The sequence below is a fragment of the Pelobates fuscus genome, chromosome 1 (assembly GCF_036172605.1).
Source record: "Pelobates fuscus isolate aPelFus1 chromosome 1, aPelFus1.pri, whole genome shotgun sequence".
In the NCBI taxonomy this organism is placed as follows: Eukaryota; Metazoa; Chordata; class Amphibia; order Anura; family Pelobatidae; genus Pelobates; species Pelobates fuscus.
The window spans coordinates 88260586-88283231 of record NC_086317.1 but is presented as its reverse complement, the minus strand read 5'-3'; the positions used below and the strand labels follow the sequence as shown (position 1 = coordinate 88283231).

At 41.1% G+C, this 22646-nt stretch overlaps 1 protein-coding gene across 1 annotated transcript; it reads left to right on the top strand.

The window, feature by feature from the left end:
• Positions 1-11472: 11472 nt before the first annotated feature.
• LOC134604795 (beta-crystallin B1-like) lies at positions 11473-18086 on the top strand. The gene is made up of 6 exons (XM_063449982.1): positions 11473-11573; positions 14399-14473; positions 14849-14967; positions 15216-15348; positions 17009-17151; positions 17859-18086. The coding sequence occupies exons 2-6, from the start codon at positions 14408-14410 to the stop codon at positions 18025-18027; spliced, it is 630 nt and encodes a 209-aa protein (XP_063306052.1). The 5' UTR covers positions 11473-11573; positions 14399-14407; the 3' UTR covers positions 18028-18086.
• Positions 18087-22646: the final 4560 nt, after the last annotated feature.

Sequence of the window (22646 nt, the reverse complement as noted above, 5' to 3'; positions counted from 1 at the left end):
TGGAAGCACTTCCAATTTTGCAACAAACTAGGAAAAAAAATCTTCTTGACCCCAGAATGGCAGTGAGATGTATGCTTGGATCAAGAAGCTATTACCCTACAACTTAAAAATTATATAATTGAATATTATGTTTTTGCAAGTATTCATCCAGTTGCTGTTTAAAGAGACACGGCCAATAGTACATTGAAAAAAAACAATGCTGACATACTCCACCTCATAGCCAGCCTTAAAGACAGGAACATGACAAGAAACATAAGACTCAGGGGGGTCCCAGAGACTCTAACTACAGATGAAATGCCTAATTTTATTAAAAGGCTCCTTGCTTCACTGATATCGCCTGAACAAGTAAAATTGGTTGTAGGGGCCTATTGCTTCTGCCTACCCAGGGGCCACAGGGCCCCTATAGAGACATCCAGAGGGGTATAATTAAATTTGTTGATGACTCTGATCGTGGAATTGTCATGAGGGTGACCAGGAGCACCCCTACCGGTGACCTTTGATGGCAGGACACTCACCTTTTATCTGGATTTGTACCATCACACATCCTCAGGAGACAATCCCTCCGACCACTCACCCAGCATCTACGTGACCACCAGTTTCTCTATAAATGGGTCATGCACCGGCTCCTGATTAACAAGGACGGCAAGACCCACTCCCTCAAAAATCTATCCGAGGCATCCTCCACGATTTGGGACCTGGGGTTATCAGCCGGTTCCTTCTCAGTAGCACACGGCCAATCATGGTCTGTGGACCAGTTAAACCCGTTCGCGGCCAGAACGACGACTTTGGGATCCAACGACCTACCACCATGAAGAGCGATATCGATCTACTGTTGCTTAGAATAATTGCCTGTTATGCGCAGTTTTCTCATACTATTGTTTAGATTTCTCTTTTAAGTTATACAAGTAAATTATTATTTTACTCTGCCTCCTTAAGCTAACATTGTTTTAGTTTTGTCTTGGCACATGCGTTAGAGTACACTTTAGTGTGCATGCATGGCTACTGGCAATTGAAGCACCAGGAGCCGAAGTGGACAACAGGATGAAGATATGGGGACAACAAAGGACAGCTTTAGGTAATCGAAACTTAATTCCTCTACACCCCTCAGCCACTGACCCCACATTGAATCTGTGAGTTTCAGGGGTTTTTGTGACAGATCCGCTATGAATCATTTTTGTTTCTGTTTATGCAGCCCTAGCCACACCTCCTCTGCCTGTGACTCACACAGCCTGCATGGCAAAATGGTTTCATTTTCAATCACATGTGATAACACAATGTGTTTTTATCATAAAAAAAAAAATACAAAGGGGATATTTAACAACACATAATTGACATAAAATTATTAGCAGAGACAAGAGGTGAAGCCTGCTAAAACACCATTTTTAATCTGCTGCTATGTCAATTCAACATAATCACACACAGGAGGCTACTGCAGGTTGTTACAGAGCAGGAGACAGAAAGTTCTAAATTAAACAGACTGTAGTTGCAGGTTTAAGACTGCCTCTAGTGGCTATCTCCCAGACAGCCACTAGAGGGGCTTCCTAGCCTTTCACAGAGGTTAATACTTTGCATTAGGACGTCCAGCATCTTGCAAATCCCCATAAGAAAGCATTGAGTCAATAACTGGTGCATTAGGTCTCCCCACCCTATCGCCGATGTCGGAGGATCACTCGGGGCTGGAATCAGGTAAGATACATGAGTTTTGTTTTACTCTTTATTTGCCAGTTTTCTATTCATAACACTATAGTGTTCCTTTAACTCCTAAACGAATGAGAATCAGCAATTAGACAGCATGGGGCATGATCTATACACCAAAACCACTATTTATAGACAAAAACATCACGAGTTACTTTACAATCCATCATCGGTAACTAAATGAGAACACTTATGTCTTTTAGTCCAGCCCAACAGTTATTAAATCAATCACAATCCGAAATTCACAAACTATGATATACTCATCACAAACTCAGTAATCTTGCTATGTAGAGCAAGAGTTAAAATTTCATTGCATTTTAAAGGTTTTGGACAGCAAGGGGCATGGATGATGTGTAGTTTTTTGGAAGTGTTCACATTAACTTTTCAGTTATTGGTTTTTGAATGTCAAATTTTAGTTACAATGATTATTTGTCTGTTAACTAGTCTAACTCATTAACAAGGAATAGTTACTTAAAGTTGCTTGTACACGTCATCAAGTCAGGGGAGATGTTTGCAGTGTTCAGTCTGGTCATGTCCAAACAATACTATTTGAGAGGTTTGTTTTTTTTTAGACCTTTTCAAGTACTTTAAGGTGTTGAATTCACAAGGTGTCTGTCTGATGGTTCTGTTACTGTGCCCCAAGTTGAATTGTGATTCTTTATTTGCCATCTCCAGCTAAAAATACCACAGCTGTGATAATGAGTATTACTCCGTTATAAACTGAGCTTTGAATACCATGTGACCCCACACTAGTGTCACCCTTATTTGAGAGAGTAAAGACATCAGAATGGTGGCATGCCCCAAAAAGTCTGCAGATTTAACTGTATGTCAGTGACGGTACATGGCATCCCATCGACTGGAGAGAACGGCTGAGATCGTTATTTGGGGGGAGAAATGTCATTACAGTCAGAATTGATCTGCTAAAAGCTGTGTGTGGTCACACGACCAATTATTAGTACACACACACGCACACACAGTGCTTGTTAATATCTTTCTGAGGTGCCCCCATAAAAAGGATGAATACATTGAAAGCCAGGAGCACAGGTCTTGCTAGATCATGGTCACATTGGGAGGATATACACACACATCACAGCTCTCAGCCTCTTTGGGTAACTCATATTAATATAACCTTCTATCTTTTCAGGTAGAAACGAACCCCTGCAAAACAGCGAGAAAAAGTTTGACATGTATTTCAAAGAGATCAGGAGATCTTCCATTTCCCCCTCAAGATAAGTTACATTGTAAAGGAATACTATAGGCACCCAGACCACTTCAGCTCATTAAACTGGTCTGGTTGCAGTGTCCCAGGTCCCTTAACCCTGCAGTGGTAATTATTGTAGTTTTCAATAAACTGCAATAATTGCCTTGGAGGGTTAACTCCACATCTAGTGGCTGTCTACCAGTGGTAGCAGTGAGGGATTGGTCAATGCTGTTGCAGCCCTTCCAGGGGCCAGGAAAAATGTGCAGCTCCAGGCTGGCCAGGCAGATCGCAGGGCGATAGTGGGTGGACCTAGGCGGGAGGACCACGGGGGTCGCTCTCAGGTGGAATGAGCACGTTCACCTGCGCCTAAGCAGGGCGGCCAGCTGGTATGCACGTCTGATGATAGCCTGTCAGAAGGCGAGAAGGAACAGTGCAAGGGCAGGTGGTTCCTTGTAGGACAGCACAGCGGAGGAGGGCGCACTGGGGAACAGTGTAGCAGAGAGCAAGAGACGGTCAGTGTCTTCTGCCAGGTGTAGCCGGTGCTGCCACAGTACCTCCAGGTCAGCTAGCAGGAGCCCCAGTGATAGGAGAAGACTCCTTGAGGCCGTTTCGGCCTGGACAAAGGGCGCAGAGCTAGTAAAGGTGGCAATCAGGAACGATCGAGGATAGGAAAGGAGGGATATCTGTGGATGGTTTCTAATTCCAGTGCGCCTGACTCATCATCTGCAAGCCACAGTAAGAGAACAGCCCCATCCCAGAAGCATTAACTGGTAATTCCCAGGAAATACCGGATGGAACTTTTCCAGATTGGCCAAGGCATCTAGGTGTACGCCACATGTTTAATAGAGTGACCCAGAACTTCTTTTGGCCGGGAATCTCAAGGGACTTGTTTCATGTGATTTTCTGTTTTCTATTAAAATTATATTAAACATCCAACTAAAATGGAGAATTTCTGCTAAAAGCGATAAGCTCCTCAAGGAGTTGGGAAAGGCAGAAGATCAGCATAAGTTATCACCTACGAATATTAACCGAACCCTTTTACACAAACTTTGGACTGAGATAGAGACTCACCATCTACAGCGTGTAGAAAGAGCACTCCATAAAATGAGATGTGATTATTAAAGACAGGGCCACAGAGCGGGGAAACTCCTAGCTGCACAACTTAAACATAAGGCCACCCAAGCGAGAATACCGAGCCTGCTTACTGAGGCTGAAGAGAAACTAAAAAGATAGAAGATGAATTTGCTGATTTCTATGAGTTGAGGAGAGTTCTACAATCTCTCCTCAACTCCCTTGCAGCACCAACCAACGCACTCAGATAATACTCATTTCCTTGATGTTGTGGAACTCCCTCAGCTCTTTGGAGACCAGGCTACTGACTTAGACAGGCCAATCACGATTGACGAAGTCTCTAGAGCTATACAAGCGACGCCTAAACATAAAGCCCCAGACCCTGACGGCTTCTCTACCTACTATTATAAGACATTTAAAGTCCTGTTCCTTCCTCATTTAATTGCCCTCTTTAACCACATTCTTGACACCGGACAGATACCTCCGGAAATGTTAGAAGCGACTATTGTCACAATATGAAACCAGGAAAGACGACTACGTCTTGTGCAAACTAACGCCCGATATCTCTGCTGAACGCGGACACAAAGCTGTTCCCGAGATTATTTCACCTGAACAGGCGAGGTTTGTCCCGGGTTGACAGGTGGAGTGACGAGCACTAGACTTACTTGAACCTATGGTGACTAACAAACTGACAGGCCTTACTCTTGAGCTGGACGCAGAGAAGGCTTTTGACCACCTTGATTGGGAGTATATGATGGAGATATTTAATTCCCAAGGAAGATTTTGTAGGATATTCTTTCTCTATACTCTGCAAACTCGGCCAAAGTGATGAGTTCTGGTTTCTTATCCAGCCGTATCATTCTAACTAACGGTACTCGCCAGGGCTGCCTTCTATCGCCCCTTATATTTATATTGTCACTAGAACCCATGATCCAGAAGATTACGCAAAACCAGGCCATCGAGGGAGTCCCTACACCAATAGGCACCCACACATTAGCTCTTTTTGCAGACAATGTCCTCATATTTCTCACAAAACCACAAGAATCCCTCCCACCCCTACTAACCCTTGTAGGCGCATATGGACAGGCATCAGATTATGAGAACAATACAGTGAAACCGCAGGTGCTCCCTGTAAATATACCCCGACCCCAATTAGCAGAACTGCAGGCATTATATCCCTTTGAATGGAGGAGGAATTCCTTAGCTTATCTTGGGACGCAACTGTCCACTTTGATACAAGATATACTGACACATAACCACTGTACGCTATTGAAGAGTGTATCGGGGCTGCTGGAGAGCTGGAGGGATAAGAATTCCTCGTGTTTGGGTCGCATCAATGCCACATAAATAATTTTCTTACCACAAATATTTTTTCTCTTCAGAGCGTTACCAATCAAAATTCCCAAATCACTTTTAACAAAATTCTGATCCTTAATCAAAGCACACATATGGAAGCGGAAGCCTCCAAGGTTTCTCTGGCGAGCTTTTCTCTGGGGATGGGGAGGGAAGAGTGGGAGTACCGAGTTTTGCCAAATATTATGTGGCCACCACCCTAGCACAAATGGCAGGACTATTGACGACAAAGCAGGCTCCTTTGTGGCATGCCTTAGAGCAGGCGATTAGTGATGGACCTACTCTGGATCCCAACACAGAGGCACCCACAGCAGTTACGGTTACTTTCCACAACTAAACTATCTGTAAACATGGTGCAGATGGGCCCCGGAAATAGTGACCCAGACACCGGGTGTGTATGCTATGCTACGCAGTTTGGCATATTGCACGCATGACCTGCCATTGAGTGTATCGGGGCATTACAGGATATTACAAAAGTGACAAATTTGTTGGGAGAGGGAGGAATCCGGCAGTTCCCTGATGTACAACAGATCTTTGCTTTGCCCGGCAGATAAATATTTACATATATGCATATCAAACACATTCTAGAGAATAATAAACTGAATTTACTAGACACCCAAGAACTGTGTACATTTGATAAACTGTGTTTGGGCGGCGGGTGGGGGCCATAATGATAATGAGGGGGGGGGGGCTACTGTCCTCCCCCCCCGGCCCCCAGCCCTGGGCGGCGGGTGGGGGCCATAAAGATAATGAGGGGTTCCTAATGTCCTCCCCCTCTCCGGCCCCCACCCCTGGGCAGCGGGTGGGGGCCATAATGATAATGAGGGGGGGGGACCTACTGTTCTCCCCACCCGGCCCCCACCCCTGGGCAGCGGGTGGGGGCCATAAAGATAATGAGGGGGGGACCTACTGTCCTCCCCCTCTCCGGCCCCCACCCCTGTGCGGCGGGTGGGGGCCCTAAAAAAAACAATAAGGGGGGGACCTACTGTCCCACCCCCGGCCCCCACCCCTGAGCAGTGGGTGGGGGCCCTAAAAATAACAATAAGGAGGGGACCTACTGTCCCCCCCGGCCCCCACCTCTGAGCGGCGGGTGGGGGCCCTAAAAATAACAATAAGGCGGGGACCTACTGTCCCCCCCCGGCCCCCACCCCTGAGTGGCGGGACAGTAGGTCCCCCCCTTATTGTTATTTTTAGGGCCCTCACCTGCCGCTCAGGGGTGGGGGCCGGGGGGGGACAGCAGGTCCCCCCTTATTGGTTTTTTTTAGGGCCCCCACCCGCCGCTCAGGGGTGGGGGCCGGGGAGGGGCAGTAGGTCCCCCCCTTATTGTTATTTTTAGGGCCCCCACCCGCCACTCAGGGGTGGGGGCCGCGGGGGAGGACAATAGGTCCCCCCCTATTGGCATTTAGGGCCCCCACCCGCCGCTCACGGGTGGGGGCCGGGGGGGAGGACAATAGGTCCCCCCCTATTGGTATTTAGGGCCCCCACCCACCGCTCAGGGGTGGGGGCCAGGGGGGAGGACAATAGGTCCTCCCCCTTTTTTTTACTTTAGGGCCCCCACCCGCTCAGGGAGGGGGACCCTTTTTTTTTTTAACAGTGAGCAGCCACAGGCTGCTCAATGTTTAATAGACATGCCCCTACTCGCGGTATTGCGAGTAGGGGCACAATTTACTAATACTAAGCAATTTTTACTTAGTATTAGTAAATTTGGCTGAAAGACCACAAAAATAAAATAAAATAGGGGGCGGACCGAACATCGCATATATAGAAAATAGAGTGTACTGGCGCTACATATGGAAAGATGGGTAGTTGTTGTATAACACCGCAAAACACAGCCACTATAACACCAAAATCTTATCTTAAAACAAAGTATAGAAAGGTGTAGGTGAAGCGCTAGTAATATGTAACCCATGATATAAATAATATAATATAATATCTATACATAAGATATTATATTATATTATTATTACTTTTTAAAACATATGATACAATAAATTGCTTATTATTTTTATACCACTTGTGGCATATCCTGCTATTTTTACAAAGAAGGCTTGTAGTCCTTAACTACATACACCCTCAGACCAGAGCCGATGTGGAGGGCTCTGGGTTTGTAAGTACATATTTTACTTTTTGAATATCACCACTGGAACCCACAATATTGCACCATAGATGTCTGTGTTTTGATCTAGAAAACAAGTGACAAAGGAACAACCACCCAAGAAGGGATAGGGTCGCCTTCACGGACCCTACAGGCGATCACAGTGAGCTATACATTGTTAGCTCCTGAAAGTGTGAGTGGGCATATTTCCCCTATTTTTTGTACACTACTTATTCATATTACAGTATACACTATGTGTGGTTATTTTGCCTTTTGTCTTTAAGGTACAGCATACCTCCATTAGGACTCCTGTATTAAAATATTCTAAGGTAGAGGTATTGCTTTATATTCCGCACTTTATATCACGGGTTACATATTACTAGCGCTTCACCTACACCTTCCGAACATCGCATATGTTCGCCATCCGTGGCGAACGCGAACATGCTATGTTCGCCAGGAACTATTCGTCAGCGAACCGTTCGGGACATCACTACTTACCAACTATTGGCAACAGATACAAACTCTAGTTGAGAATAGCACAGATAGGTCTCTACCTCTTACGCCAGAAACCAGAAACGTACCTATTACACATGATACCCAAAACGTTCCCCAAACATGTCTTTGACTATACACATAATGATGGCAGCAAAAATTTCTATAAGTAGGCTCTGGAAATCCACAAAATGACCAGAATTGACGATGGTCATTGACAAAATAAATGGTACTAGGTCATACGAGGAAATTTCACACAAATTAGAAGAGTTGAAGAGTTATTATATGGTCCACGTGGCAAATTTTGATGTGATCTTGTATTTCCTCCTCCCTCCTATCGACCCCCCCAAAACAAAACAAAAACAAACAAACAGATGACTGACCATTTCGGATACCGGCTGCTCGGCGCTTTATTTATAGTCGGAGCTGCATTTAGACTCTGTCTTGTAAGCTCTGTACTCTGCATCATTTATCTATGTTGAGAGCTTGTCTCATTTTAGGCAATAATAATTATGACATCACGGTTTTCTGTTTAGTTCATTTATTTATTTTGGTTTCCTTTCATTCATCTCTGTTTGAGCAATTAAAAACAAGGTCACTTACAATCCTGAGGTTCGGCATCAGGGTGTTATCCAGCTGAAACTCGGGAATGATCAACACACATGTAGCGAGTGCCCGATTTTGTTGCAATTATCTCTTAAGGCATGTTTATGATATGTGACATTGTACTTTTTCCCTTATGTATCATTGTGAAGTCATGTATCTGCATTTCTGTACTTCTGTGACCTTGCAATAAAAATGAAACATTTTTTTTTTTAAATGATATTAAAGATTTAGTAAACAACATAATCAACCAGTTTAGACAAGGCAAAGCGAGGACAATCATTGCAAGGGAAGAGGAGAAATAGATACATTGTGTCCTTTCTCCTCTTCTCTTTATGTTTCTCTATACTCACTGCCAGTATAAGACAGAACTTATAACAATGATTGACAAGGAGGAAAGATGGTGGCACCCAGTTGCTGGATAAAACGCCTTGATTTTCTACATTTAATTGTATTTTTTCATGCATTTCTATATAAAAAAAAAATACATTTTTATTCAACATGGTGATAAGTAAATATTAAAATAGAAAAACCTGGTGTGTGACCTTTCCCCTTTAACAAATGGTATTTCTTCTGAGTGGTTTCCAACATTATGCGCTTTGTTTGTTACGTCATAGGTTCAGTAATTCCTTCTTCATGCTTTCTGAATATATAATATATGTTAACAAATAAACAGATAAATAAAATAAACTATTTCTGTGATATTCAGCTGCAAAATGATTGTGTATCTGAATATAAACATAAGTATATAAAAAGTACATAAAATAAGCATTTGCTGACTTATCCATCCAGTGGAATCATTGCTATTATTTTTGTTGGTAGTTTGGAAGCATTGATTTACTGTACTTTACTAGGGACTCCTTACTATTACTAGCACATTTATCTTGCCCATAAGTGTCATATATCACAAATATATTCTGCCCTCACTACCCACTCAGCACAGATATCATTACCTCATATTACAGCTTTGGAATCTGATGACTCCTAATGACCCAAGTGACTGGCAGGGGATCTGAATTGTAGGATCAATACTAACCAAAAGGAACAGGCATATAAAACACGGTTCTATTTGTATCGTACACTAAAGCAAATGATTGTAATAGAGGGCCATAGAAATTCGGTGCTGGAAGGGCAGCCCTAAGCATGCAAATTTCTGGCACGCCACTTTTTCTCTCAAATCCTAGGTACTAAAAAAACTGTTACAGTCAGAGTCTCGCTCATTACTTATTTCTAAACAGCAGGAACACTTGACTAGTCACGAGAACAAACGGGCTGTTCTAGCACAGGGTCGGGCAACCGTCCGCACTCCACAGACTACATCTTCCATAATGCTGTAACAGCCATCTTAGAGCCATGATGCTGGCAAAGCATCAAGGGAGATGTAGTTCACAACATGTGGAGTGCCGAAGGTTGCCTACCCCTGTCCTATCAGCTGGAAGAACACCAGCAGAACCTTGGGCAGCCAATCACATCCCTCCTGTGGGACTGTCATTCGTAAGACCAAAATCAATCTAAAAAGAATGTTAAAAAGTAGCATAACCTATAGCTAGATTTCTAATGTTTTCTCCTCTCCACTTCTCTCCTTTTCCTGATTTCCCAAGTTCACCTAACAAGATACATGTGAGATGTAATCTTATAAATATCTAGTCAAATGCTCGGATACATTTATAATAGACACAAGTAATACTATAAGTATTCAGTACTTTTTATGCAAATGCTCAATGTATCCTATTTATTAGTCAAAATGCTAAATGAAGAATTCTCCCATAAAACTATACAAGCCCCAATTGGCTTGCAATTTTCTAACAAATACTCATTAGTACCACGTTATTGTGCATTTACAAAGTTTTTACCTGGCGACTGAAAATACCTAGAGCAGGAACATGTATAATAAATGCGTACATAAAAATGGCATACAAACAAAAAGATTTCGGAATAAAAATGAAAAATAAATACAAAAAATACAATGTGATTAATTTAGCGCTTACATTTTATTGTGAACTCATCAAAACAAATATATTTTAAGCCTGTACTGAAAATTGTTGCAACCATCTGACTGAATGTTCTATGAACACGATGCTTATGTCAGAAGCAAGCTGATAAAGAACCGAAAAATAATTGTAACTTTGTGTCCTTTATTATTTCATTATTTCTGGAGCACAGAGTTTTATTTACTAAGCCGTGAGCTAAGTAAACTTGCTAAATTTTATGTTAAAGTAGCTGAGTTTAAATAATGCTCCAACTCAAATATTTTCCTCTAAGTCAGCTGTTTTGGCACACATTATGCAAGTTGCTTGTCAATTCATCCCAGCTCATGTGTTCATTGAACCGAGAAGTGTTGAAAATTGACACCAGAACAATCAAACTGGAAAATAATAAAAAAAATTCACAAAAACTAAAATTTTTGCGATTCCCTGTTCAATTCTCCACCATTCTTGTTTACATGAATAACCACAAATGTTTAGTGAATAAACAACTGTTTCTACTAAACTGTCCCTAGTGTCTATATTCATCATAAGTCAGCAAAGGAAGTATTCAAAATAAAAAGAAAAAACGTAAAACTGCGGATACATTTCCTAGTTCGGTTTTGGATTCTGTTGCTTAAGAGACAGTAGAAACTAAAGAACGATACAGCCTATGAGTGTGCTGGTGCTCACAATGCAGTTAGTTTACTTAGCTCCTAAATCTCTACAAACAAGTGAGGTAATGAGGCTGCAGGACTGCGCAGCCAGTGGGATCAGCAGTTTGGTTCCAAGAACACAATAAAATATATGTTTAGCTGATTGATCCCTTGTTATTTGCTGAGCACTCATGTTAGGACAAAACAATAAGCAGTGTCAGCTCCCGGCTCCCTTTTCGCATCCGCATGTCCCACCACACTTCCAACTTGCTCTTATCCAAAGTATGGACTCCCAGATATCATTCTCTTGTTCAACTTAGACCCCTCCTTCAAAAACTAAAAAAAAAGCTTTATGCAAGCAGATTTATGGAGTATAAATACTGGGGTGGGGGGTCTGGCCAGATACCAAGCATCTTTCTCAGTGGCTCTGTCACAGCAATTCCGTAAGTAATACCTTTATCTGCTCTTTATGGGTCTTTTAGGACAGGGGTGACTAAAACTTCTCCCTCTAAATTTTGTTGGGCTACACTTCCCATAATCCTTTGCTACCTCTGGGGTATCCGAACTAGGGTGGCATGTTCGTGCCAAGTGAACAGGGTCCTGGTAGCTTTGTAAAAACATTTGCAGCTTTATGAAGTTTATGGCGAGATTAGAAAATACGTTGAATAACATTTCTATTTCAAATTCATATCTATTCTTTCACATTATCCCACTCCCACTTTCTTTCCCCCTCTCTCTCTAGATCCTTTCCTCTCAATCTCTATCAATCTCTATCTCATCTCTCTCTTCAGAACATTGTTAATTGATGCATTGATTTAAAATAGTGCTGATGATGCTTCTGTTTTCCCTTCGAAAATGAACAGGATAATTAGATAGAGAACTAGTGACACCCATTGGAATAATGCGGCTATACACCCTCTTCTATTTTTAATTACTTGTGAAGCAATAGGCATTTTCCTTTCTTGTTACACTCACATAGATTCACTGCATGGGCCTTGTGTTTATTATGACTAATAAATGACCTTGACTGATGGATATAAAGTTATATTGTGCATATTATCAGTGGCTATGTATAAAGATCAATTTCAAGGGCAGCACTCTACAAGCTCAGTGCTAAGCTTGAATATTCCATTAAATTCCATGTGATTACTTCACTTTTAGAACTCTGCCCCAGAAATGCTTCTTTTACATAGTCTAATTATGTACGGAGACTGTAATAGTAAAGTGATTGTGTGGCAGCTGAGTAGATATGTGAAAGATTGACTAAGAGGTGTGAAATGTCAGTTTTTATGATCTAGTTCTCATGCTGATTGGAATGCACTAAAATAGCATGTAGGTTTTCAATTCTTATTCATTTCATCCCTCCCAGCTCGAAAGCACTCCGTCAGTACCCAAAATTGGGCCTCTCTGTTATTACAGTGCATCCCCAATGTTTGGAAGAGGCTCAAGATATTGATCAGACCTCAGGCAACTGCTCATAATAAACTGGTTAGTGTAGCAGTACTTCCATGAATCTGATAAATCAGTTCAAGAATGTGTCACAGAGGTCATTTAAAACCGAAGAATAGGTATTGCCAAGCTTATATTGTGCCTTATATCGGCCTTCCAAGATTGCAGTATCACACCAGGAAGTGCCTCTAGTAACTGCCTGAGTGACACTATTAGATATGGCCATGGGAACAAATGTTAAACACAGAAAAGGCAGAGTTTACATTTGTCAGTCTGTAAGGACAGTCTATATTCACCAGAACCACTGCATTATGCTGCAGCGATTCTGGTGCTTAGAGTGTCCCTTTAACCATGTTCAGAGTCATAGACCCTGCAGCCATAGTTTCAGATATTGCAAGAAAATGGGGGATGGGTCTGCGCCACTGGGTACAACAGATAATGATATTAAGTCCAATGGGATCTATATCGTGTGTCCAAAATTCTACTTAATACGGTATCCAGAAGATGTCAATGACATGGAAGATAATCCAATTTTGTAAGAAATAGAAGAGTTCTTACTTACAGTTGACAGAGCTTAATCCAGCTCTGGTGTGAATGGCTTGCAGCGGTATTATCCCCGCTTGCAGGATAGTTTCAGATATTGCCTACATGTTGTTGATGGAACTGGTACTTAATAAAGTTTCAAATATGGCATACATAGCACTTATAAAATGTAGACAGATCAGAAAAATATATATAACTGAATTTCTACCAATATTTGCATATATGCAATGATTTGAAAAGGAAAAGGACAATTCACCTGTATATCTTAATTTTGACTTTTGAAAAGTCCCCTTTGGGCACAGAAACTTGAGAAATCATGTTTCCACGAGTATTCAAGAGTTCCCAGGTTGACATGCAAATTACTGAGCACAGACAGACATTGTGTTTCCGAATTCATCCTGCAGTTCTACAATGGACACTGTTTTAAACACAGGGTTTATTTTTAAGCCATCGCACAAGTTGTGATCCAAAAGGATACACAATGATAACATGAGATTTGAATAGAATGTTTAGCAACCAGCTAGTTATTTATTAAGCTGAGTTATATATAATATCTAGCCCTTTGACCATGTCAAGGACGAAACAGTTTTGAAATGTAAATGCTAGCAACAAAACATAACTCATACTGAATACCAGGAGCAATGTGGGTGGAAGGGGACATGGATTACGCAAACAGTTCAGCTTCTCTAAATAGGTGCGGAAACAATCAAAGGATTTTCAATGAATGGAATTTTCAAAGCAAAATACTCAAAAAATTTTTTTATCATAATAATACATCTAACCCGTGATCTAACTTCTAGCTTTTTGTCCATCTGTACAAAAGGTAATATGCATTTTAACATGTTAAATCACCTATATTTAGTACAATAATATCACATTTGTTTGTAGGGATCTACCATTTAATTACAGTACTTTATAGGGAAAAAGAAGAGACCAGCTATTCACACACTCGAATGAAAGATGAAGATAGGCCTTCCCCAGGACTTCCTGGATCAAATCAATATGAAATTAGCTACAGATTAGCTTGAGAGTTCTTAAGCCTTATTAGAAACTTCAATCCATTTAACACATTAAGGACACATGACATGTGTGACATGTCATGATTCCCTTTTATTCCAGAAGTTTGGTCCTTAAGGGGGTAATCACAGTTTGTCATGTGCATGTGTTTAAATGAATATGGATATTTCATGTTACAGCATATTTTGCTTGGACTGCTGACTGCGGACATTATGTAAATTGCACATTTAATGCTTATTTTAATTGTTGTGTATTTCAGTATTTCAAGATGTCTCACAGTTCAGCTCAAGGCAGCATTGGCAGTCACTCAACTGTGGGTCTGCAGAATTACAAGGTAAATAAAAATTAATAATAATGGAAGTGGTACTCTATTAGTGCAGACTTTCCCAATGAAGGATGCATCCAAGTTCTCTATGAGGTGCATACCACCAAGTCTCCTTATTGTGTATATGTATATAACACTTCCAAACCTCCGAAGTATCCCACTTTAGGCCAACTCATTTTGTTCCTCTTTTTTCGGTTCTAATGGCCATCATTTCTAAAAGTTCCAATTAGTGTGTTACAATGATATAACATAAATTTAGACATTTCATTCTGGCACATGGCTTCAAAGATAATTTTTGAAGACCCTATCAAACATCACCTTAATGTTTGAGAACTTGTGATTACCAAGTGAAATCTATATAAATATGTTGCGTTAATCCTACAGCTTATCTGCTATGAATATGAAAACTTCCAAGGCCGCAAAGTGGAGTTCAACTCTGAATGCCGTAACCTGTGTGATCGTGGCTTTGAGCAGGTGAAGTCCATCAGAGTGGAGTCAGGACCGTAAGTATCTTTAGATATTAGTGAAATATACTATTTCAAAAATAATCTTCACAACATGGCAGTCATATTGTAGAGAAAGCTGGAATAAAATCTAAATATTAATCTGTGTAAGATATTTGAATCTTTTTTCCGATAATGGGACATACTCCAACGTAGCACACATGTACAACATGTAGGTCATACATGCTATACTAGCAGTAAGTCGGATTTAGCTCACAATGTGCTCTTTATCTTGCTTCCTTTTGTAGTTGGGTTGCATTCGAGCAGAAAGATTTTAGTGGAGAGATGTTCATCATGGAGAAAGGAGAATATCCTCGTTGGGACTCCTGGTCTAACTGTTTCCGTGCTGACAGGATAATGTCCTTGAGGCCAGTTCGCATGGTAAGAAATAGGCAATTATTTTTTGTAACATGAATGAAGCATGCATCGGTCAAACATTTATTTCCTTGGAGGCCCAGTCATGAGATGGACACATACCATACCATATGGACCACAAGTCACAGACTAACATTTGTGTCTAGAAATAGTCCTCCTTAGGTTATCGGTAATGTATTATATTAAGCGCACTGCGATCCTGCATGGATTCCATCATCCTCAATCTAGTGACAGTGAAACCTGCAAGAATAGAGAAGAGATGTTCTGAAATGTTGACATCAATGTTTTCAAATAAACTAGCAGTTTTTTGTTTATAGATGTAATATTTAAATATTTAATTTCTCTGTTTCAAATGGTATGCACTATTAGTATCTTTAAACCTTGTCAATATACTGAGGCAATGTTCTAGGGGCTATTAAATATATAAGTTCTTTTTTTATTTACATTAAAATAATTTACTTATGCTTCTGCGTACTAAAAAGAAATTTGGAGGAACTTATCCATGGAAATAGGACATCACCGAGTATTTACTATATGGATAAAAAATATATAGCGTATACTGCGCCTTAAAATTTATACATGCATAAACCTTCAAGACAATGTAATAAACCTCAGGGAAAAAAAGAAAAGAACAAATAATAGTGCAATACAGTATGGTACAGTAAAGGTGCAATAAGTAGTAACTATAGGAAAACCACTCACATACGCTAGAGCTTATTAGAGCTCTGCTGTATAACGCGTGGACGGTACAATCCCCGTCCACGCATTATACAGCAGAGCTCTAATAAGCTCTAGCGTATGTGAGTGGTTTTCCTATAGTTACTACTTATTGCACCTTTACTGTACCATACTGTATTGCACTATTATTTGTTCTTTTCTTTTTTCCCTGATGTTTATTACATTGTCTCGAAGGTTTATGTATGTATACATTTTAAGGCGCAGTATACGCTATATATTTTTTATCTTGTCTATTTCACCACACAAGGTTTTGGGAATTCTTGTATTGTATACCGCAGCCTGTTCTACAATATAGTGAGCACCTATACTTTCTGTTTTCTATTTACTATATGGATCTAGATCCTAACTTTTTATTGTATATTGTATATATAATTAGAATTATACTGGTTGAAGGGCCTATTGGTGAGGATTAATAATTAATTCTGCAGGTACAAGACTCCACACATTGACAACTAACTTTGGCAATAATATGTTGAAAAAATAGATGAATTGTGAAAAAGTTGTATGTGGGATGCAAGTTATCTCAGCTACATTATTACATGGAAGTATATGGCAGTTGAAAATCCATGTTACTGCACTTAGTAACCATGTTACTTAGAAATTTGCACATTGACCATTTACAACACAGAATATACATACAGCAATTATTCATTATTATTAATGTATGGAATGAATCAATCATCATACGTTAAAATTGATGGCTTCCTGTAAGCATGTTGTGGTATAGAATGCTGTGCATTAATGATTAGTTAATAGATCCCATACATTATTTTATTACTGGAAATGAGTCAGTGGCTCCTATACCATGAACTGTGTGACACCAAGTCTTTTATAGCTGCACTCATATGAATTAAAATTATTTTTTTGGATGATCAAACATTATTATGATTATTATTATTGTTGTATGATATATTTGTTCAACCAATAGGACACTCAGGATTACAAGATCTCTCTTTACGAATGTGTGAACTTCGAGGGAAGGAAGATGGAGGTCTGCGATGAAGATATTCCCAGCCTATGGTCCTATGGATTCCAGGACAGGGTAGCCAGTATCCAAGTTGTTGGAGGAACGTAAGTATTAAAATATCAAACACCCATTCTCTAATATTTATTTAAGAGATCCATTTCATGTTAGGCTTGTTGTGCTTGTTTTATGCAGCAGAGGAAGAATTAAGGCTTTGGTTTTCATTAAATATTCATGAGAATACTTTGGATTGCTCCTGACTTATGTGTGTATTTTTGGAGACAATCTTAGAAATTGTCTAAATACTGAATAATATTTTAAGCTATTTTAATACAGTTCATGCGAGCTCCAGCTTGTGCATATTACATTGTGGGACAAAGTTCTTTTTGTGGACCAGGCACCATGGAAATCAGTAGAATGTTCCTGCTGATAGTACCACTTAGAACTTTTTTTGGACTGTAATTATTTTACATGCAAATCTCTCCTACAATGTCATCCCTTGTCTAAATACTGCAGAATATGTTGTGGTTTTAAAAGAAAACTAATAATTAAAATAAAATATAGGCTATAAAACTAACTAGGCATTTTTAACGATGTGATTGAAATACTTTAAGACAAAGCAACAAATGTTTAGCCCTTCAGCTGTTGTGGTACTATGATCTTCACTTATCCATAAGCATAGAGGATTGTGGGAATTAGAAAAAACTATCCCCGATATGTTGTCATAGGAGATTTAAATAGCTGCCGAGATATGTTAAGTAAGGTCTATGAGACTTTGCTTAGTGTGATCTGACATATAACTCTCTTTCTACAGATGGGTTGGGTACCAGTACCCTGGATACAGAGGATACCAGTATCTGATGGAATATGGACCATACAAACATTGGAACAACTGGGGTGCCAATCAGCCTCAGATTCAGTCTATCCGCCGGGTCAAAGACATGCAATGGTACAAGAGAGGGAACTTTGAAGTTGGTAACTAGAAAGGCATAGAGAATATGACACAGAACCTAAATGGCACAATAAAGGGACTTGTTTCTTTAATTTTTGAATTTTCTTTTTAACCATCCTCAGTTTATTGGTGAGAGAGACGGCGGTTGAATATTTTCATACTGTTTTTACCCATAAGTTTACATATTTATTGAATCTTATTCATCTTTATTGTCCTCAACTGATCCTTGGGCCAGAAATGTTTCACTTGTTACTATGTTCAACCACTGGCTACCAGATGCGAGTGTTTACATTGCTGCTTTTTCCATTCAGTTTAATGAAATATCTCAGGCACCTAGCAGTATGACCTTCTGAAAACACAGAGGCTCAAAATACTTGGCTTTGTCTGTAAACAAAAAGTAGAGCTCAGTTTTATATAACTATTCACAACATAGATCTGTTACGATGTGTGTTGCCGAGCCCCACCACTTACAACAACATCATCATCAACTGAGCTTCAGTCGAACACGCTGGCTGAAATTGCCTGGTTCTTGTTTCTATTTTACAGGGACAAAATGGAACTTTTTAATCTCTCCTGAGTTTATTGTTCCAATTCTATGTTCACCTTGTGAACTATGCAACTTGTGAACTCAGATAAGGCAAAAATAAATGAATGTGCAGCCTTTTGTAATGAAGGAGTCGGGGCTCTCTCTAGGACAGTGAAAGGATAAAAGGATTTAGCGATGATGAGAACTAGCTGGCAATTCTGTTTTGTTGATGCTAGAATAATTTAAGACATTATACATGTTACCATTTCTGATTACTAGAAATAGGCAGAGAAGTCAAATTATTCCAACATGGGGGCTGCTAGTTGGCATTGCATTAGCGATGCTGAATGTATCAGTCTTCAAACCCTAGTCTGTGTTACATAGTATGACAGACAGTAATATTAATGCCCAAAATAAAGTCCAATATATTATATAAGAACTCCCTCTCTCTCCCTTGTGAACAGGTCTGACATTTGCCTTTAGAGCAGTGGTGTCCAACTTTGACTGCCCTCCAGCAGTTATTGGGTAATTGCAAAATTGCAATTGAATTGTGGGAATTGTAGTCAAATAGCAGCTGAAGGCCAAAGTTTGTGCACCTCTACTTTAGAGGATGGGAACATTTTTATGGTCACCGTCTGCTTTCTCAGGGAAACAAGTCTTGTTTTAATACACACAAACCTCAGCGACTGATTGCGCAACATGAAACTGTTCATTGTTCCTTTTCAATACATTGTCCATCCAATTGCAGCTCTGCCGATCCATCAATACGTGTGTCAAACTCTTTGCAGTAAAACTACAAATAAAATGTAATCCACCATATTGCCTGCTTTGTATTATTTAGGTAATGATAAGGAGTTCATCAAAGACCATCAAGCTTGGACCAGTGGGAAATGTGATAATATATTGCAAAGCATAGAATGCAAAAACAAAAAATAGAACGAAATAGAGAAAATTCCATATACCCAGGATTTCCTGGCTGACAATAACTCAGAGGATGCTATATAATTACAGAAGTCATTAATCATTAAAAGGCCACTCTAAGCACCATAATCACTACATCATACAGGCATACCCCACTTTTAAGTACACAATGGGACCAGAGCATGTACTGCATTGCATTGTAATTTACAGGCACAACTGATACTGCAACTGCAGATTTCCAGTGGGATTTTATTCCCAGTGATTTTATTTAGTGATTTCCAGTGGGCTTTTATTCAGTTAAAACAAACAGTGAAAAAAAACTAATATAATTCCAGATTGTACCATTTATCTTTAATGTTTTACTCATCTGACAACCTTAAACTGGGAGAAAAAGTAAAATAAACCTGTCCACTGGGCCATTTTCTGTCAATACAGTGCCAATTTGTATTTGTTAGTAGCTTAGTTGCACAATTTGTTTAGAAGCACCTCTTCATCACTTTAAGCATTTATGGTTTAACTTTGAATCCTCAGAATTGTGGCTAATGCAGCTAAGCTGCTAAGTCATAGTTATAGAAAATGGCAGGGTAAACCCTTTCTCTTGATGGCAGCCGATTGCAGAATATGGACAATATATGGACAGAAAAAAAATATATATGTTCCGCTAGCAGTAGGCATTATAAATTTGAGATAATTAACCTGTGCCATGTCAGAAGGTGTGAAAAGTTCTTCCCCCAATGACACTGAACTGAGCTGCTCCGGGCGAGAATAGAAACGGGAGGCACGGGAATGTCTGTACTCGCGAGGCACCTTTAAGTACACTCACGGGTATGTCTGTTGTCGCGAGTGTATGTAAAGCGGGGTATGTTCGAAGTCCCCTGCTGTCCTATGGGACAAGTATTTATGAACAATTCGACACTCATCTTGCTGTGTTGGGCACCGTCTTTCTTATCTGAGTTTATCTGATAAAGCAGAAGTTCAAGCTTCCACACCATCATGCCAAATCAGCACACTGTACTATGTTTCTTTAAAATCTTCCAGTCTCCAAAAGAGGAACTGGCTGGTTGTGTGCATCAAGCATTAATAAAAATATAAATCCACCTCATGAAATATTGGTTGTGAAGACCAATAAGCATCCCCCCCACACACACATGTACACACAAATCTACATACACTGACACATTAGTGATGTACCGAACTGTTCGCTGGCGAATAGTTCCCGGCGAACATAGCGTGTTCGCATTCGCCACGGCGGGCGATCACATGTGCGGTTCGATCTGCCCCCTATTCGTCATCATTGAGTAAACTTTGACCCTGTGCCTCACGGTCAGCAGACACATTCCAGCAAATTAGCAGCAGACCCTCCCTTCCAGACCCTCCCACCTCCTGTACAGCATCCCTTTTAGATTCATTCTGAAGCTGCATTCTTAGATAGAGGAGGGAAAGTGTAGCTGCTGCTCATTTGATAGGGAAATTGATAGCTAGGCTAGGGTATTCAGTGTCCACTACAGGCCTGAAGGACTCATCCGATATCTTTTTTTTCTGTGTAATGTAATTGCAGTTGCCTGCCTGCCAGCTTCTGTGTCAGGCTCACAGTGGATACTGTGCCCACTTGCCCAGTGCCACCACTCATATCTGGTGTCACAATAGCTTAAGCTTGCATTTAAAAACAAAAACATTTTTTTTCGCTGTAATAGATTGAATAGCAGTTAGTTGTCTGCAAGCGTCTGGGTGTCAGGCCTTCAGCGTGTACTCTGCCAACCTCTGGCAGTGTACTTTGCCACTCATATCTGGTGTCACAATAGCGTGCCTTTAAAAAGAAAAAAAGTTTTTCACTGTAAGCTAATAGCAGTCAGTGTCCTTCAAGCGGGTGTCAGGCCTTCAGCGTGTACTCTGCCAACCTCTGCCAGTGCACATTGCCACTCATATCTGGTCTCACAGTAGCTTGCACGCATAGTACCACTAATCCAAAAAAAAATGACAGGCAGAGGCAGGCCACCCCGCAGGGGCCATCGTGGTCGTGGTGCTGTGATTCCCTTTTGCCCTAGAATAATGCCCAGTTTTCAGAGGCCACGTACCCTGAACTTGAAAAGTTCTGAGGACATAGTTGACTGGCTAACACAGGACACCCAATCTTCTACAGCTTCCGCTCAGAACCTTGACGCACCATCCTCCTCCAGCTTAGCTTCGGGCACCTCTCAAGATACCACTCACCCGCCTGCCGCCACCACCAACACTAGCACCACAGCCGCTTCACTTGGTATGTCAGAGGAGTTATTTACACATCCGTTTGAAGAAATGAGTGATGCGCAACCATTATTGCCAGAGGATGTAGATAACAGGGATATGTCTCAGGCAGGCAGCATTACACACATGGACGTACGGTGTGATGATGATGATGTTGTACCCGCTGCTGCTTCCTTTGCTGAGTTGTCAGATACAAGTGAAGCAGTTGATGATGACGTTGCGTCCATGGATGTCACGTGGGTGCCCGCTCGGCAAGAAGAAGAACAGGGCGAAAGTTCAGATGGGGAGACAGAGAGGAGGAGGAAGAGATGAGTTGGAAGCAGGGGGAGGTCGTCGCAAGGAGCTAGTGGCACAGTCAGACAGCATGCATCGGCACCCGGGGTCAGCCTGACAGCACGCCAATCAACGCATGCTGTGTCCACCACCAGAATGCCGTCATTGCAGAGCTTAGCAGTGTGGCATTTTTTTTGTGTGTCTGCCTCGGACAACAGCGATGCCATTTGCAACCTGTGCCAAAAGAAACTGAGTCGTGGGAAGACAGCGAAAGTTCAGATGGGGAGACAGAGAGGAGGAGGAAGAGATGAGTTGGAAGCAGGGGGAGGTCGTCGCAAGGAGCTAGTGGCACAGTCAGACAGCATGCATCGGCACCCGGGGTCAGCCTGACAGCACGCCAATCAACGCATGCTGTGTCCACCACCAGAATGCCGTCATTGCAGAGCTTAGCAGTGTGGCATTTTTTTTGTGTGTCTGCCTCGGACAACAGCGATGCCATTTGCAACCTGTGCCAAAGCCTACTGCTTTGCGTAGGCATATGATCGCACATCACAAACGCCTATGGGATCAACACATGAGTACAAGCAGCACACAAACTCAAAGCCGCCATCCTCCTCCTGGTCCAGCATCTTCAGCCACGTCAACCACTGCTGTCCTCCTTGCCCCCTCTCAACCATCCGCCACTC